Below are 19,179 nucleotides of genomic sequence, written 5' to 3'. Positions count from 1 at the left end.
TTCACCAGCACCAACAGTAGCCCTGGTAAACAATGTATGAACGATGATGGAGTCTTCGCTCTAATCTAGAGCAAGTTATAGAAGCAATTAGGGTTAAGTACTTTTCTCAAGGCAACAATTACATATCTTTTTCAGGATATCAGCTGCAAGATTCAAAGAACCACATTTTGGTAACTGGACCCACACTTTAACCACTGAGGTATCCACTGCCCCATACACAGAAACCAGTGGAACCCGGGAAAGAGGTCAACCAACCAGGACCTGGATATGTGCTTGGTTGGAGCAGACAAGTTCAGTTTACCTGGCAAGTTCAAGACCTGGATATACCCTGTATGGTGTCCTCCCACAGATCATCAGACTAATCCTGGTGTACAAGGTACCCATCTATACATTCAAGGGATGTGAGGTGGAGGGAATTGTTGGGATTAAAAATTGACGTTTGCCTTAAACACACCGAATGCAGAATTTGTGGTGACACTTGAATGAGTGGTGCTTGAATACGGGCCTGAAGTGACCCAGATGTCTCCAAAGAAAGCATATAGGCGTGCAGATAGGAAGAAAATCAAGGACTCAGGATGTCCAGGTCCACTGTTGCAGCCAAGTGTATTCAATTTGTCATGTGGCCCCAAGAGTTTGTGATGGGATACCCTTTCTATCAAAGTCATTCCCCCAGATGAATCTGTTTAACAGTGTGGTATTCTAGAGAGGTTGAACAGTGCTGATGCTGGGCATGTGGTTGATGTCAATGACGATCTCTCTATGTGTCCCAATAATAGTGTTTGCAACATATGGCATTAAAGCATGGGTATTACACATGCTTATGTAAAATGTAATTTGCTTTATGTTCACTGCTATATAACATCAATTTCTGAATAAAAGAAAACATATGTTATATCATTATCATGTTACTATCCCAATTAAAAGTAAATTGTACAGGTCTATTTCTTTACTCTTAAGAACATTGGTGAGTCTTCAGCCTGTTTAAATGACTGAAAGACTTCCTACACTTAGCGCAGTGGTACAGCTTCTCACCAGCATGAGTGCGTCGGTGTTTGGTTAGGTGCTGTATCTGACTGAAAGTCTTCCCACACTGGGAGCAGTGAAACGGCTTTTCCCCCGTGTGTATGCGTTGGTGAGTTCTGAGATTAGCCTCCGTAATAAAACTCTTCCCACAGTGGGAGCATTGATATGGCTTCTCTCCGGTGTGAATGCGCTGGTGTGTTATGACATTACTTTTATGACTAAAAGTTTTCCCACACAGGGAGCAGTTAAATGGCTTCTCTCCTGTGTGAATGCGCTGGTGTGTTTTGAGAATACTCTCATGTCTGAAAGTCTTCCCGCACTGGGGGCAGTAGTAAGGCTTCTCTCCTGTGTGTATGCGCTGGTGTCCTGTGAGATGCTTTAGCTGGCTGAAGCTCTTTCCACACTGGGGGCAGTGGTATGGTTTCTCTCCTGTGTGAACACGCATGTGCTTTTTTAAATCACCTGAATGTCCAAAACTCTTTCCACAATGAGAGCAGTGATATGGTTTCTCTCCGGAGTGAATGCGCCTGTGTATCGTTAAATCTCCAGAATGACTAAAGTTCTTCCCACAATAGGAGCAATGGTACGGCTTCTCTCCTGTGTGAACGCGCTGGTGTATCTTTAAGCGTCCAGGATGATTAAAATTCATCCCACACTGAGAACAGCAATACGGCTTCTCTTCGGCATGAGTGAACTGGTGCCTTCTGAGATTACACTCTTGAGAGAAGGTCTTCCCACACTGGGAACAGTGATACTGCTTTTCTCCTGTGTGAGTGCGTTGGTGAATTCTGAGATGATCCATTCTCGTAAAGCTCTTCCCACACTGAGAGCAGTGGTGAGGTCTTGTATTTTCCGTTTCACACTGTTTTAGAGTGGGAGGTGAGTTGGAGGAACCTGAGGTACTTTCATGGGAGCTGCTGGAGAACAAGGGACTTCCTGCTCTGATCTCCCCACTCCTCAGCAGTCTGGTGTACTCTTCATGGTGACATCTCTTCATGTGATTATGGAAGTTCAGCTGAGATGTGGAGGAGGATGGACACCTGGAACAGGACTGGATCTGCAACTGGAAACATCCAGTGTTCACATCTGAAATGGAATGAGAGACAAGAAACTACCAAAATTACACCTCAAAATACAAATGCAGTATTTTATTTGCCATACAGTAATAATATTATACTTGAAAGGGAGATACAAAGTGGGGTTCCTGGCAACTTAAAAAAAACATAGTTACAAACCATCCAGTCTACTCTTATGTATGTTTATCAAATTGGCCAAAGATGTCAATGTGGCACCTGTTAGCTGGGATGGGCCAGTCTGGTCTGCGATAACCAGACAGGATAGCCTTAGTTGCCTCCATGCATTGATGAGCCTTGGGCACCTAACACCATGTCATTGGTTTGTAGTTTGGCCTTCCTCAGACCACTGTCGGTAGGTACTCACCACTTATGACCGGGAGCGCCCAACAAGCCTTGTTGTTTCAGAGATCTGACCCAGACGTCTGGCCATAACAATTTGGCCCTTGTCAAAGTTGCTCAGGTCTTTTCTCTTGCCCATTTCTCCTGCATCCAACACATTCACTAGGAGAACTGATTGCTGGCCATCTAATCTACCCAGACCAGACCTTGATGTTCCCTTGTTAGGAGATGATCAATGTTATTTGCTTCACCTGTGAGCGGTCAGAATGTTTTGGCTTTTCAATGTAGGCATTCTATGCTTTTCTGAAGAGGGCAGTGGTTGAAAAAGCAGTGGGCCGGATTAGAAACAACGCTGAGGTGGGACTGGAGAACCAGACCAGAATCAGAGCAGGGCATTGCACTATCCACACGCCAAAATGACTTGCTCACCCTTTTATCTGTTATTTGTTATGGACATTTTGAACTAAGGTACATTTGAGAAATGTCGGTCTTACCATTGGCTGGTATGTAAATCTTTACTTTGATTGTGACACACTTCTGTATAATATCAGAGGATTATTAGGTATTTGGGCCATGTCCTCCTGCCAAGACAAAGAAGGGGGTCAGTCCTCTCTGTTCTTTAGGAATGTGGTCCTTGGGGGGAAATAAGGTCAGTTGGGCCCTTTAGTTAAACACAACAGTAAACATTATGGCAGGAAGGATAAGGTGGGGGGACAGCCCGCCCTTTAGGTAAAACCTATGTGACACAAGACAGATGGGTAACAACTTACCACACCCCCTTTTAACTATAATAAATACGGATTGTTCATGTATTGAGTTAGAGACACCTCGGACGATAATGTTTGTAAGTGTTTGACGCTGTTAACTGAATTGCCATCACATATGTCAGTAAGAGATTAAAAGAGGTTGAGAGAGACTAAATCATGAACGATCCTATCAGCATGTCCAGTGATGATGTACCAACAGAACCTGTGTGGTGGGTCAGTGCAGTAATCACACATCCAACTGACAGACTTTAAGGTTGAGGTTCTTGCCATACACAATGCAGCGTCCCTCGAATGTTGGGCCTTTGGGCTGGTTGGTTCTGGTTGGGTCTGGTTGGGTCTGGTTGGTTCTGGTTGGGTCTGGTTGGGTCTGGTTGGGTCTGGTTGGGTCTGGTTGGTTCTGGTTGGCCAGTGCATTTCCACCACACTCCCAAACCATCCTCTGTCCATCCCAGAGTTCCACCAGCTACACTGGTGTTGGCTGACTTTCACACAAACATGTTCCCGTCTCTCCAGAAGCATTTCCAACACACAACAAATGCCACGTTCTGCACCTTGTGTGCTTAACCGGCTGTCGCCCTCGCGTGTGATCCCCTGGAAACTAAGACCGTCTCCTTATCTTCTCCTTAAAGTCCACTAGCCAATAACGACCGAGGCTCTATAGAAGTCATAGATGACCCAGAAGTTATACATCTCCCAAGAAGAATCAGTCTGCTACTGTAACCTCATCAACAACATCCACAGCAAACCCAAAACCATCAAAACTACCAAGCAACTCTGACTGTATTGTTCTCTTCATAAGTCTCACCACGTTTGGCCCTCCCCCTCAGTTCTGCTCTGCCCTCACTCAGCTCTTGCAAGAACAATGAAACTTTTCAATTGTATAGATTTTTTTTTGTAGTTGATTCTATCCTCTTTTCTATTCACCAGTCCCAGGGTTTTCTTATTACTGTTTTATTATTATTACAATCATCATCCAATATAATAAAATCACCATCACAGTTGAGGGAAGCCACAAAGAGGCCAACAATAACTTTGAAGGAGCTACAGATTTCAGCGGTTGGGAGTAATGGAGCACCAGTCAACCATATCAAGACCCTTGCATAACACTGGCCTGTACAGGTGTATATGTAAGCCATTAAAATTAGACTCCTTACATCTTTGGAGTTTACTTGGTGCACATAACTAAACATATCAGATCGTACTGCAAAGTATTAGGTGTGACTGAAAATGGTGCCTATTGATCATTTTCTAGCAATAATTTATCATTCTTCTCAGAACAAATAAAATCACAGTCTCAAACACAGTAGTCTAATGTCAGTCTAATGTCAGTCTGTTACCTGAGGTTAACTTGGGGTGCAACAAGGGAGCCCCTCCCTGTGTGACTGCGGGGGTGTCTGTCCCCCCTCCCTGTGTGGAACTCCCTGCCTCCCCTCCACTGGTGCTGGGGGTCACTTCACTCTGACCCTCCTGGAAAGAGACAGTCTGAGGATAATCATCAGTTGTAGTAACTCCAACAAATGTATTGTCTTTTCTTTTCATAGCACAGATCGGTGAACCATGAGAATAACCTGTTATTGTGAGTATGAATCGAATTCAATGACATTTACCGGCAGAAACGCTACTCTTTCAATAGACATCTTTTTCATTTGACAGTATTTAAAAAACGTGGTCACATAAAAGTGTCAGGAAGACGTTTCCTAAAGTCAACCTGTGAATTTGTTTGTCATACTCGGTGTGAAATTCTCAAGTGTATAACCATCTATGAATTTGTCATACAACCCTGTTTCCAAAAAAGTTGGGATGCTGTAGAAAACTGTAAAGAAAACCAGAATGCAATGACGTGCAAATCATTTAAACCAAATATTCAATAGAAAATAGTACCCAAACATTATATAAAATGTTGAAACTGAGCATTGTTATTATTTCTTGAAAAATATATGCCCACTTTGAATTTGATGCCAGCAACATGTTTCAAAACAACTGGGACAGAGGCACTAATAAAAAAAAATCAAATTTTTGTAATGCAAAAATAAAAACCTGGAGGAACAAATAATAGGTTATTTTGCAACAGGTAAGTAACATGACAGGGTATAGAAAAAGCACTCCAGAGAGGATGAGCCTTTCAGAAGTAAAGATGGGGAGGAATTCACCACTCTGCGAAAGTCTGCACAGATAAATAGCGCAACAATTTAAGAGTAATGTTTCTCAACGTGAAATTGCAACATGTTTGGGGATCTCATCATCGATGGTACATAATATCATTAAAAGATTCAGAGAATCCAGAGAAATCTCTGTACGCAAGGGACAAGGCCTGATTCAACATTTAATGATGTCCTTGTACTATTTTTAGTACAAGGACTAAAATGATTTGGATAAATGATTTGCACATCATTTCATTCTATTTTTATTTGCATTTTATACTTTTGGATCAAAAGTTCAGATTAACATACATTTTTAGGTGATAATTTACGTAAATGACATTGTCACTACAATGCAGTAGACACTCGAGAAACCCAGTATTTTTCCCTGCATTGCCATTGAATTTCATGATGTCAAATTGGCTTCAATGGCCCTGCTAGTTACAATTCACCAGCAGGTGCAGGAGTGTCAAAGTTAAGACACTGTGTCTGGTCCCTAATAAAAGGGCTCAAAGGAAAACCAGCCGTAGCTCCCAAAACCTGGAGTTAAGAAACACTTAAATGTACCAGTATTGTAGCTATAGCAGGTTTGTTAGGTAGAGAGGCTCCCTGAAACACTGCTGGTCTCCTGGCCGCTTCTCCCCGAGATGCTGCTGGTGTTCTAGTTTGGGGTCCAAAGCTCTGTGTTGCTGTGGAGACAGTTTAGAGACCCAAAATAAACCTGTATTGGTTACTAAGAGATAACAGATACCTAATATACAGTAAACCTATCTTAGTTACTAACAGATCAAAGAGATCAATATAAGAATATAAGATCAATATAAACCATTCCTGGTAACTAATAGGTCCCCCCATGTTTTACTGTTTATTACTTAATCACACACAACATAGGCTGCAAAATAACTTTCCTGTAGCCTAGTAGCTATTCACAATGCATGGGAACCAGGACATTCTCCTCAACAAGTCAAAGGACAGACCAAAAAACACCTGAATTATTATTTTTTTAAATCATAAAATAGCTCTAGCATTTACAATACAGAATACGGTCCGATCACTGCAGTTGCATATCACCACAAGGGGGCGTTCAGGGGCAGCTTCACACAAAAGACTAACTGTTGTTGTACATATCACCACAAGGGGGCGTTCAGGGGCAGCTTCACACAAAAGACTAGCTGTTGTTGTACATATCACCACAAGGGGGCGTTCAGGGGCAGCTTCACACGGAAGACTAGCTGTTGTTGTACATATCACCACAAGGGGGCGTTCAGGGGCAGCTTCACACGGAAGACTAGCTGTTGTTGTAACAACTCAGTCTAGCGTCAACATTCGCCCCCACAACTCACTGCTAGTGTGAATTAGATCTTCAATCTCTTCCATATTCCCCTCATGTTTGTCTTCCACTGTGACAAGCATTGTTTCCATATTTTCTTCTTCACTCTCCACTTTCAATCCAAAAACATCACTGTCCTTCAAGAACGCGTTTTTCTCTCCTTTCACTGTGACAAGTATATCCTCCTCTTTCGCTGTTACATCCTCTCGATTCACTGGTAAATCGCCTTCCTCTTCTTTCACTGGAACATCACTTTCTTTGAATTTTGCGACACTCTCCTCTTCATATTTAATAAAAAACACTTCGTGTTCCTCTTCTTTCACTGTGACAATCATTTCTTCCTCCTCACTCTCTTCTTTCACTCCCAAAACACTCGTAACATCCTGCAAAGTGACAAGATGGGAGTTTGAACTGAACTAGCCTAATCAACAAATACAATCACATTAATAATATAACTCGATTCCATGTGTTACAATCACTACATTCACTCCATCTTTTCTAGGCACTTTTCAACTCACCTCTTCAGAGAAACTCATAATCGCGGACGGTATATATGTTTCCTATCTAACTCATTAGCAGGCAATTTGATGAGCGCTTTTAGCTAGCAGGCTAACGGCAGCTACATCCCATGGTAAATAGGAGGCTGTGGGTAGCTTCACGACAGCGAGAAGGCTATAGCTAGGAGAGTTGTTCATTTATGCGAGTCGAATGCAGTAGCTATAGGTAATGTTTTGTAAACAGTCGAACTTATTAATGGGTGCGGAGCTAACACATTGTCCCCCTTACAGCAACATTCTAGTTTTACATCTGGTATTCCATCTAGTCATGGTACGATTGACACCAACGGTCGGAAACAGTTTTCTGAGCCCTAGCTACCGACTCGACACCACGTACGGATGCTCGTTTCAAAGAAACAATACCATGTGGTTAATGACGTCCGATGCTTCAGACATCAACCAACCTCCGGACAGTTGTCCGAACTGCTTTGAAAAATGTGGCGCTTAACGAACCCAGGCACAAACGGTGTATATACCCACTTTCATCGATTTGATAGGCTACAATGCATTGTTTTAAATCAATGAGTGATAAGTTGCTTCCAGTGCCACTGCTGTGCGTGACCGAATGTCTCGAGATACGTAGTACAGCTATAAAACCAAACAACTGGAGAAATAATGTAAACCACATTGGCGAATGTTTTCTATGATCTCTGATTATATTATTATCCATTATCTTGCTTCAGTACCTTTGGCGCTAGAAGAGCCCTCCATGGAGGGGAAGAGACTGGTCTGTCTTTGCTGTTTGTTGCTTGTGAAATTCCCGCTGACCACTGAGTGTTTCACTCTCAAATGCTATTCAGGGGAGAGTAATGACTGTTACCTGATGTAATCCCTAACACTCGGGCTATGGGAGTGAACTCTGTGGGCGATATTCGGCCCTCTCGGGGTGGCTTGGAGTTTGTTGGTGTTCCTTACCTGTGTTAGAGAGAAATACTGTCCATTTGTTTTATTTATATCTACTCTAAAATGAATTTAACCTGTTGGAAGTGTTGGGGAGGAAGAGAGAAAACATTACAAGACATTTTCAAAAAAAATCATAAAAATAACTGTTGATTGACAGGGGCATAGGTTTGATTTCAAATGTGAGGGGGACAAATATGTTTTTGCAAATGCCCATGGTTTTGGAATGGGATGGCCAACAAGCTCATATAGGCGTGATGGTCAGGTGTCCACATACATCCTATGGCCAAAGGTATGTGCACTGGTGGATACAACATCTCATTGATTCTGCTAAAATAAAAATGGAAATACAGCCTTTAGCCATTTCATTTAATATTATTTAGTTAACATTGTATGTGATGTTTGCTCTTAGCATGTATACTCTACGCTGCTCCATGTAGTGAAAAACCTTCAACAAAATGGGCGCCAACATCTCTACAAAGCATTTATAAAAATCAGTTGTCAAACCATCGAAACCCGGACTCCTATTCTCAATCGCACCTTCTATTTCACAAAGTACAATCTCCCCATCACACATAAGGCTATCTTCTGGCGACAGACTGGCACTGACCCCATTTAAAACCTTTTCAACACACACTTAATCAACACCCCTCTTTTTATAAAGTTTCCTGTAGAAGGAATCAACTGTGTCCAGAATTTCTACCAAATAGGTTAACTTCCCACCTTCCCATCCCTTTCATTCTTCAGTTCCACAATCTACTCCCTACTTTGCCTCCAGTTCTCCACGCCCCCCAAAAAGATGTGCACTTTTCCCCCTCCAATGCATATTGTGCCCTATTTCTAACAATATCACACAAACATTTGTTTCTCATAACACCCCAGCTCCGCATGTATTTTTAAATAATTTGCCACATCATAATCCAGATCATCATCTGCCTTTCGCAGCTCCCACAACATCTTGCGTCTTAAAAGCTTTTCCTTTTGCTGAACCAGAAAAGCCCGAAGCTCGGTCCGTCCCACAGGTGCATCTTCGTTTGGGCTCTTTACACACAATAACTTGCACCCTCCGCTGTATAAAACCTTACCGAATTAGGCAACGATTTAACCGTGTCTGAAAATTTTACTTTGCAGCATCTCGTCCCATCCACCACGTCTGCTCCCCTCCATATGTTCCTCCTAATCGGGGAAATGGCCATCACCTTCCATTCGCGTAGCTTTCCTAGTATTTAATTGTCCGTAATATATACAAGCATATATAATATAAAATTCACGAACGACACCACCACTTCATTGTTCCCGAGTTCTTTCACGGAAATTTGACTGCTTTTTATCTTCAAACCATCCATTAGCCTTTCCTTTCCTGTTGCATGCGACACAGTGATTTCGTATTCTCGGTCCGTTCTCTTCCTGCATCCCAGTATTTGTCCACACACCTCTCGTATCCCTCTCAACAGTTCCATTGTAGAGATGTTCTCAACTCCAAACAATTCCACCACCACTGTCAGCTCTTTGTCATACATCCTCTTCTTCAATTCTTCCTCTGAGACACGTCGTTCGCTCTCGTCCATTCCCATAGTAGGTAAGATGTTAGCAATAGCCTCCATCTCGAATGCACGAATACAGCCCAAAGAAGGGAACACTGTCCCCCAAACAGCACTAGGCTGCTGGGGAACACGTAAAAACAGATAAACACTTGTAAATCAAATCACCAGTGTTAAAGCAGAATAAAATCACAATTTCCAATGCACTTAGACAGCAAGCACCCTGATTCCTAGCCAGCACCTTGATTCGTTGCAATCACCAGCACCTGTTGCAAGACAAACAGCAAGGCTCCTGGGAGGGAAGGCTCACAGCACAACCCCCTGACCCACCCAAGAACAAGTGCTGGTGTAGAAATATTTGGCGCCATTATGGATAAGATAGGTGACACGAAATATGGCAGGTGCTGCCCTCCATATTTCGTGTCCCTGTCAATCAACAGTGTTTTTTTCAGATAATGTCTTGTGATGTGTCCTGTCACTTTTTCACCAACACTTTCAACTGGTTAGCCTCCTTTCAGAGTAGATTGTAATAAATAAAAAATAAAAAAACAATTTCTGTCAAAAACAGGGATGGACTTTGCTCCCATGTTCATGGAAAGAGATTCTCAAAAAAGACTCTAAAATCAAAGGGGCTCTAGTGGGAACCCAACCCCCAACACCTGGGAGAAAAGGCTCACAGCACAACCCCCTGACCCACCCAAGAAGAAGTAGCAAAGAGTGAAATATTTGGCGCCTTTATGGATAACATAGGTGACACGAAATATGGCAGGTGCTGCCCACCAACACTTTCAACAGGTTAACCTAATTTCAGAGTAGATTGTAATAAAATAAATTATAATAATATTTCTGTCAAACACAGGGATGGACATGTTCATGGAAAGGGATTCTCCAAAACTCTAAAATAACTGTGGCACTAATGGGAATAGAACTGTATCCCTCTGCCAGCAAAGCCAGAATTGAACCCTTCTTTTCCACATTCAAACTTTTCTTTTTAACTCTTTTGTCATGGTTAATATTTTTTTTCAAATTAACTTTGAGGTACTACTTACTGTTTTTGCTACCCAGCTGGTCCTATTGCAAGAGGATAGTGATGACCACAACAGTGGTTTTTATACTTTTCCTCAGTAAAAAATTAGATTTAGTTCAGATAATCACCTAATCAGTACCCCATAAAGTAAAATGAGGTGTACCTCTGTTGGAATGTAACAGACACTGGAATGGAATGGCTTCCATACATGTAGAGATGCTGATTTTAGAAACATTTTCTCTTAATTTTTTCCAGAGCTGTATATTGCCTTCTTCAAGACAGAAATTATTCTAGACTACGCCACGCAGCGTACAAGTCAGATCAAATAACCTCTCTGTCTGGCCTCACACCCATTCTAGAGCCAATGGAATAGCCTGCAACTCCACTGTATAGACTGACAAATTATCTGAAGAGCTCATTATCACTGCCACCTTAAATTCTGGAACACAAAATGTTGCCCCTGACCTTCCTGAATTGACCACGCTCCGGCCCCTCCCCCAAAACGGCCATTGTCCAATCACACATCATAGCAACCGTTACTATGTGAGCAGGTCCGACAAACATTGACTCCAAGCAAGATGGTGAAGCGGTGCGCCCATGGCGTTTGTAAATCCGACACTAGATACCCCGAGAGATTGTCTGGAGGAGTTGTGTTCTTTCCATTCCCAAAGCCGAAAACACAACGTGAGCGGTGCCTACAATGGATAAAACAGTGTGGACGGCCCCACTCCCGGTTAAATGTGTCGAACATTACGAAGCATAAATACGTCTGCTCAAAGGTAAGGCTAACAGCTAACTAGTTACCGTGTTATCTAGATCTACTAACTAGAGGCAAGAACACAAATTGGACCCAAATTATGATTACCATGGATATCATTGCCAGAATGTTAACCTACTCTCTAAGCTAAGTTTAACAAGCCCTTTAGCTTTAGCCCACATTAGTTAACATGTTAGCTAACGCTAGCTACATTAGGTGCTGTTGTGTTGGGTCTTTGAGCTCCATTAGCGTCATGCTGGCAACATTAGAGATTCCGTAGCAACATTAAGACTTCCGGTTTTCGGATTTTGCCTTCAAAATAGAAGTCCGCGGTAAAACGAGATTTTAATTATAATAAATGTATCGATTTTGACACTTTGCTTAGTGTATATTGTTAAAATGGATTGTAGGAAATGTTCAGGAGAGTGGATAGAATAATTATATGCAAAGAAATCAAGGGGCACTGTGTATTTGCAATTGTTGCTGGCATTTTACTCCACTCATCCCATTGGCCACAATGCAACTCAATGGATATGAAATGCATATTGACTCATACAGAAAAAACTATTCTATACGCCGCAGTGAATGTATTGTAGGAAATGTTCAGGAGACTCTATAGATTTATTATCATTTTATTTTTCGTCAGTTTACAATAAAGTCGAACATAGTGCCCCAACAAGCAACTTTTTAAATAATTTTGTTTTTATCTTTCATGTAGCATTTTATGAATGGAAAACCTACCCCTGAGTTCCCCAATCCCATAAATGCTATGCAAGGGCCTAACCCAGCTAAGGAGAAGCTTGGAGGCTGCCGAAAGTCGCCCAAAAAACGGTAGGCCAATTTATAAATATGTATGTTGATAAGCACTAATGGTAATAGTGCTTATCAACATGTTACATTTATATGTTACTGTAAATAAGTTAAATGGTGATGATGCTCATGTACAACATGTGTGTGCAGACGCAGAGTCTGTGTGCAGGATGCCTCCTCCGGGTCCACCTCCACTACTGATGCAGGAGAGAGTCAACAACATGCTGTTGAAAGTGGTGAGTGGAACGCATTTTTCACATTACTACTGTCGCTATTGTATTTACTGTATGGTTTTCCATTTTCAGTTTCACTTTTGCCAAAAGTAACTCAGTAAAAAAAAAAAAATGAACAGTAATATGTAATCCAAATATATATATTTTTTTAAAGCTGTTATGTGTAATATAGAATGTAATTCTTAAACATAAAGTCAAGTGGGTAAAATGACTTTGAAATCCATTGGCTGAACCGGTTGGAGTCATTTCTATCCTCATGATGGAAAGATGAAGTTGATGTCTCACCCATTTGGCTACATTAAAATGAAGATGTATTTGCCCTCGACTCCATAATGGGAAATGTATGGCACCTGGTTTTTATGTGATTGCTGATAGAGCTATGTAATCCTCTGAAATCAGTTGGAACAAGGCCCTTAATATATGAACATGGTGTATCTAACCCTAACCCGGAAGTGTTTCTTTAATGTTGCTCACAAGACGCTGATAGTATTCTTTGAAGTACCTGGATTAGACATTGTTGTTAATTTAGCATTACGAGTTTATTATAACTCTAATTATTAATAATTGATATAATATAGCTACTCGACAAAGCCAGAAACTTCGATGTATAGTTAGCCAACATTGTCTTTTGACTGCTTTGAGCTTCATTTTCAATGGGACGAAGTGAACCAAAACACTGACATTTCACCAGTCAAGTGAAATGTCATTGTGAGGTACAAAAACATGAAGAGGAACAACTTGGCCATGCTGGGTCAAGGTAAGTGTCCCAAATGGAGAAAGAGATAATATGGAGATTTTAGATATATCACTATTAAGTTGTTTTTCCTCTGTTATGAACGATATGTTATGAGTCTCTCATTGTGTATAGTGCTGTGTATACTATGTTCACTCATGTCATGTGTCCCTCAGGGCTGAACTCTCCAGTACCTGGGTTTATGAGGAGAGGCAGATCTAGACTAGAGAACATGGATCCACTTCTATCAACCATTGACTCAGAGGAGAAAGATGACTGGACCTCTCATCTGGAGAGATGCTGGAGTGATGTAGTGAAAGGAGAGGAGGAGGTGATGGCTGTCACAGTGAAAGAAGAAGAAATTGAGGCCTTTGGAATGAAAGACGTCAAACTAATCACAAGATTTAAAGGGAAGGAAGAAGAGGAAAAAGAAGAGAGCCCTATTGGAATGAAAGAGGAGATGGATATCACAGTGAAAGAAGAAGAAGAAGAGAGCCCTATTGGAGTGAATGAGGAGATGGATATCACAGTGAAAGAAGAAGAAGAAGAGAGCTTAGTTATTGGAGAAGAGGATGTTATTTTGAAAGGCAAAGACAACAAAGCTTTTGCAGTGAAAGAAGAAGAGACATCGCTCTCAGTGAAAAGAAGGAGGGAGAACCAGCAGGAGGAAGAAAGTGTTTTAGGAGTGAAAGGGGAGAGTGAGGGGAGAGAAAACAAAGGGGTGATGACTCTTACAATGAAAGAGGAAGAGGACATTGGAGATCTGATTAATTGTAGCAGTGAGTACTATCGTAAATACTAGCCCACAGGCATGTGTTCATTTCTAAGGGGCATTCTGCTGAAGGTCTTTGGACTTTAATTGGATCTGTAAAGCTAGAGTGGTCGACTGTTTTTACATGAGGTCTTATTTTCAATCTTTTTGTGCTTGTAGTAGATCGCCCAAACAATTTTGAATTTTGACAGCAAATGTATATGTATTTTTGTAATTACAAATCCTAATTTTGTTTTTAAACCAACAGGGTCACAGGGAGCCCCTCAACTTGACAGATCTGCCACAGCTGCAGTACAGGTAAATGTTAGGTAGAACAGCAGAGAGCGAGATGGGGTGTCTTTACTACCCTTTGTCATTACACCTTGAGAAGGCGTAACATTTTATTTAACCATTTATTTATCGTACCCTCCTCAGCCACCAACAGCCTATTTAAATCATTTATAAAATGCTCTCCTCCAGTCGGACTTCGTGAGTGTAAATCTCTTTTTTCTCCATTTAGAGCCCCAAGTTATTCTATCTTTGGTAATTCCTGTATATGGTCATCCATGACATCCCTTTTCACTGGATTATAAATATGAGTTAACACACAGGCTCCCCTCCCTTAGTCGTCCATCAAGGCAGGGTGATAGAATTACTAAATAAAGAATTACTAAATAAATGGTGCCAATAATTGCAGCATGCATGTTTTTGAATGAAGAAATTGTTTCTTGATGTTTTTTTTCCCAGCTGAATTAAATGCTGGAACATTATGATTTTTTTGGAGTGTACGATCAAGCTGACAAATAATTTACCCAGGGTGCCAATAATTTTGGGGGGGGGCACTTTGTTATTGGGCTTTGTTTCTGGAGGTGGAAATTACAACTGAGATGCTGCTGACATTCTGCTTCATGTCATTACAGGAGGCTTCGGTATGCTCCGCAAGGCGCTGCTCGGCGCTGCGTTTGTGCCCACTCTGCCCAAAAGTGGTGGTCGCCTTCAGCCAACACCTCAGGGTGGCGCACGTTGTGAGGAACACGGCGGAGAGGTTGCTCCTGTGTAACTGGCAGTCGGGCCGTATCAACGTCCGGCAGGAGCCTTGTCCAGTGCCGGGATGCGCCGCCCAGATCCAACGGCTGGACCGGCACATGGCCTCCCACATGGAGCTCAGCAGAGCGCAGAGGAGATGGGCTTTGGACGGAGTGAAGAGACGTGTGACGATGGAGCGACTGGCGGCGTTGAGGGCGTCGAACCCCGCAGTCCCGATGGCCACCCGCTTAGACCTTCTGGAGGCAGCGTGTCGGAGTGAGGATGGCTTGGCAGACTTGCCGTTGCCTTCCGTGGCAGAAGGAAGGGCGGACGTGGGCTGCCAGGGTTATTCCTGCCGAGCGACGATTCTCAGGCTGCAGAAACAGGTGCAGGAGAGGGATGAGGCCCTGACCAAGAGAAGGGAGAACATCAAATCCCTTAGAGAGAAGAACCTAAAATTGACCTCTGAGCTGAATAAACTGAAGAAAAAGTACAGACAACTGGAGAGTCAGTAGGATGTCAGGACGAAGAAGAAGAGGTCCCTTTAGTGCTGACAGCTGCCAGGGTTCATGAGAACTACGACGGCCAAGACTTTGCCATTGTTAAGATACAGAGTTGTTGTTAGAACACCATGTTAACAATGCATCGTTCATTTCATATGGAGTTTTAGGACATATGAAGGTTTGTGGGGAAAAGGTGAAAATATGTTGATTACAGGGAGATAGGCTGTTACCGTTATTGTGTATCAAATATCAACATGCTTATGTGTGCACAGATTGCATGGTGTTATTTGATCACATATCAAAGTGAATTATGCTCGACTGTAACAATAAACAAATAAATACTTCCCCTTGTTAATGTACATCTTTATCTTTTTCAGATTTTGTAGCTACAGTATATTCAACAAATACGAAATAACGTACAAAACAGAAAACGCAGGTGCCATCATATTTCCAACACAGTCCTAAATGTAATGGGTTATGAAAATGTATTACAAACAAAATTATAAATACAAAATGATTAAAGCAAAATGCAGACTGTTACCATTTCTTGAGAGAAGCGGTATGTTACCACAATCTTGAGGTGGTGACAACTGTAACAATTTGCTGAAATACCGTGACATCAATGACATTGTGAAAAATCCCCTGCTTCTGCCGAATAGGTGTCACGTCATCACTTCACGATATGCGCATATCATTTAGATAACGCAGTACTATTGTCAATGCCGGTGACTCGGTTGATGTTCGCTTATTATATTATTTAGTTAGTAAATTGTACACAAAACCAGCGTGCGTAAAGAAAAGTGATTCGCTTCGGTTAAGCATCATTGATGTTTACTAAAGTTAAGCGAATTACTTTTAGAACATGTTTGAGTTTGCTAGCTTTACGTCACGAGACAAATGCACGATTACCGTGCTAGGTTTGCACTGGTTAGTCCGCGGAAAGTGTTTAGGCTACCGTCAGCTCGGTTTAAAGAATATATCATTACAATTGTTATCGTTGTTATATTCCGTTATTACACATCCGTTGTAATAGTTAATTTGTGGGGGGAAATAGTGTCATATACAGGTCTCCTTTTTCTGTGAACTCTATAGTTGTTTATGCAAGTGCTGTAATGCCATTCCAATAGATGTTCATGTATGGTAAAATCTGAACATAAGCCTGACTGTAATAACATTAGATTCACTTATTCCTTTATTTGAGACCACACGCAATCATTCTTAATGGCAAATCTTGTGCACACATTGAAAACCATTAAATCATCTAAATTGGAACCTGGAGTGCTTACATTCTTTTTACAGAGGATTGAGGCCAGTATTGTACAGCCAGCAATACCAACACATACCAACACAACTATGGTAGGGCTTCATCCTTATGTGAATCCGTTGATGTCTACTGAGATTACTTGCTTTATTGAATGTCTTCCCACACTGGTAACAGTGGTAAGGCTTCTCTCCTGTGTGAATGCTGAGGTGTTTTTTTAAGCTGTGTAAGCTAATTAAACTCTTCCACACTAGCAGCAGTGGTACAGCTTTTCACTTGTGTGAATGCCCTAGTGTATACGGAGACTACTCTCTTGATTGAAACACAGTAGAAAGGCTTCTCCCCTGTGTGAATGTTTTAGTGTTTTCTGAGACAATTCTTTTGAGTAAAGTTCTTCCCACAAAGGGAGCAGTGGAATGGCTTTTCCTGTGTGAATGCGTTGGTGTCTTTGGACACAAACCTGCCTACTGAAACTCTTCCCGCAATGGGAGCCGTTGTATGGCTTCTCTCCTCTGTGAATGCACAGGTGGTTCTTTAAGCTGTGTAACCAAATGAAACTCTTTCCACATTGGCAAAAGTGAAATGGTTTCTCTCCTGTATGAATGTGTTCGTGTTTTTTGGGACTACTCTTCACACTGGGAGAAGTGGGACACCTTCTTTTCTGTATGAAGATGATCCTTGTCATTGAAACTTCTGAACTTGTGAATGCGCAGGTACCTCTTTAAGGTTGATGACTCCCAGAAGCTTTTCCCACACTGGGAGCAGTGGAATGTCTTCTCTCCTGTGTGAATGCATTGGTGTGATATGAGATTCTATTGAAACTTCCCACACTGGGAGCAGTGGTGCGGTCTTGTGTTGTTTGTTTCTCTCTGTTTCAGGGTGGTAGGTGCATTGGAGAAACCTGAGGAAGTTTGATTGAGTTTTGAGCTGCTGGATGTGAAACGTTTTGCTCGGATCTCTCCATTTCTTGAAAGTCTGGGGTGAGAGAAGGAAAGATGTGAAAGATGAGATGTGAATACTGGGGTGAGAGAAGGATTGAAATTTGAAATGTTTCACAAAACAGAATGAAACAGAACAAATAGAGGGACCTACCTGTCCAATAAAAAAACTGTTTGACCAAACATTTCCCTTCCGTTTCCTTTTTCAGTGTCACAATCACCTCCCCTTCCTTTCATTTATCGCTTTCCACTTTCACTCCAGATATTTCTTCCTCCTTAACTAAAACGTCCTTGTCTTTTGATCAATAAGCTTTCTCTCGTTTCACTGAGACAGAGTTATTTGCTTTCACTGCAAAAATATCATGCTCTTCTTTTTTCACTGTAACATATTTTTTCAATATTTTGATGACTACCTTCTCTTTCACTGCAAAATCTTTCTCCTCTTCCTTCGTTTTGACAGTCATCTCCTCCTATTATTTTTTCACTGCATCTCTCCAGCATCTCTCCTGCATCTCTCCTGCATCTCTCCAGCATCTCTCCTGCATCTCTCCAGCATCTCTCCAGCATCTCTCGTGCATCTCTCCTGCATCTCTCCTGCATCTCTCGTGCATCTCTCCTGCATCTCTCCTGCATCTCTCCAGCATCTCTCCTGCATCTCTCCAGCAGCTCTCCTGCATCTCTCCTGCATCTCTCCTGCATCTCTCCTGCATCTTTCCTGCATCTCTCCAAACTAAGGTTCACTGGTGAATTCAGATCTGAGGGACACATGACATCAGTGCACAAATTAGAAAAAGCTCTGCAAACACAAAAACAGAGAGACTATTACAGAGCAAGGTTTAAAAAGACATTGTATAGTGATGCATTTAAAATGTCCATATATGTCTCTGTCTTTATGACGGACAGTTCCTTTAGCGAACATATCCAACTGGTTCCGGTTCATGTTTCTGTACCCCACTTTCTCACTAGACGGGTGGTTCACTCTGTCTTTCAGAATTAGCACAAGCAGAGGCTATTCCCAATGCTGTTTTTCAATATATTTTGGCAAGATTAGGTGTTGTTAAAATGCTGTCAGTTTTCATTTCAATGTAAACAAACAAAAACATGAAAGATCCTTTCAATTGTAAACTTTTAATCAGTGATTATAGTCTTCTGGCTTGTTTACACAACCATACATTTCCCAAGAAATACTGAAGAATACTCAAACTTTATTTTTTAGTATAAACTTTAGAAAATGTCACTGTAGAGCCCCAGGCTATCATTGACAATAAAAAGAGAGGGTGACATGGTTTTCTGAAATGAAAAATGTGGAACATTAGTTTTCTCAACACTATGTTGTGGGGTGTACAATTATGGATGAATTTTCATGCTTAGTCAATGCTTGGTTTGAAAAACTGACCCCACTTTCTCGGCGGGAGTGACATTTCACAGATCAGCACAAGTAGTTAGTTGTTGTAGCCAACTATTTTTGG

General features: G+C 41.7%; 2 protein-coding genes across 5 annotated transcripts; one reads left to right on the top strand and one right to left on the bottom strand.

Annotated features, from left to right (window-relative positions):
* Positions 1 to 586: 586 nt before the first annotated feature.
* Positions 587 to 8,168, bottom strand: LOC105031046 (zinc finger protein 883). 4 transcript variants are annotated; one of them, XM_020056736.3, is made up of 5 exons: positions 7,917 to 8,168; positions 6,687 to 7,056; positions 5,911 to 6,032; positions 4,543 to 4,687; positions 587 to 2,109 (listed from the first exon to the last, which is right to left on the bottom strand). In XM_020056736.3, the coding sequence occupies exons 2-5, from the start codon at positions 7,006 to 7,008 to the stop codon at positions 953 to 955; spliced, it is 1,746 nt and encodes a 581-aa protein (XP_019912295.2). In that variant the 5' UTR covers positions 7,009 to 7,056; positions 7,917 to 8,168; the 3' UTR covers positions 587 to 952. The 4 variants fall into 4 exon arrangements, with proteins under 4 accessions (XP_019912295.2, XP_010903544.2, XP_034144091.1 ...); XM_010905242.5 differs by lacking the exon at positions 7,917 to 8,168 and adding an exon at positions 7,192 to 7,642; XM_034288200.1 differs by lacking the exon at positions 7,917 to 8,168 and adding an exon at positions 7,192 to 7,641 and having other exon boundaries at positions 4,543 to 4,672.
* A 3,109-nt stretch (positions 8,169 to 11,277) lies between these two features.
* LOC105031047 lies at positions 11,278 to 16,948 on the top strand. Its single transcript, XM_010905244.3, has 6 exons — positions 11,278 to 11,477; positions 12,174 to 12,286; positions 12,416 to 12,501; positions 13,408 to 14,010; positions 14,251 to 14,300; positions 14,903 to 16,948. The coding sequence occupies exons 2-6, from the start codon at positions 12,180 to 12,182 to the stop codon at positions 15,521 to 15,523; spliced, it is 1,467 nt and encodes a 488-aa protein (XP_010903546.2). The 5' UTR covers positions 11,278 to 11,477; positions 12,174 to 12,179; the 3' UTR covers positions 15,524 to 16,948.
* Positions 16,949 to 19,179: the final 2,231 nt, after the last annotated feature.

Source organism: Esox lucius, chromosome 19, assembly GCF_011004845.1.
Source record: "Esox lucius isolate fEsoLuc1 chromosome 19, fEsoLuc1.pri, whole genome shotgun sequence".
Taxonomy (NCBI): Eukaryota; Metazoa; Chordata; class Actinopteri; order Esociformes; family Esocidae; genus Esox; species Esox lucius.
This window is presented reverse-complemented; position numbering and strand designations above follow the sequence as displayed.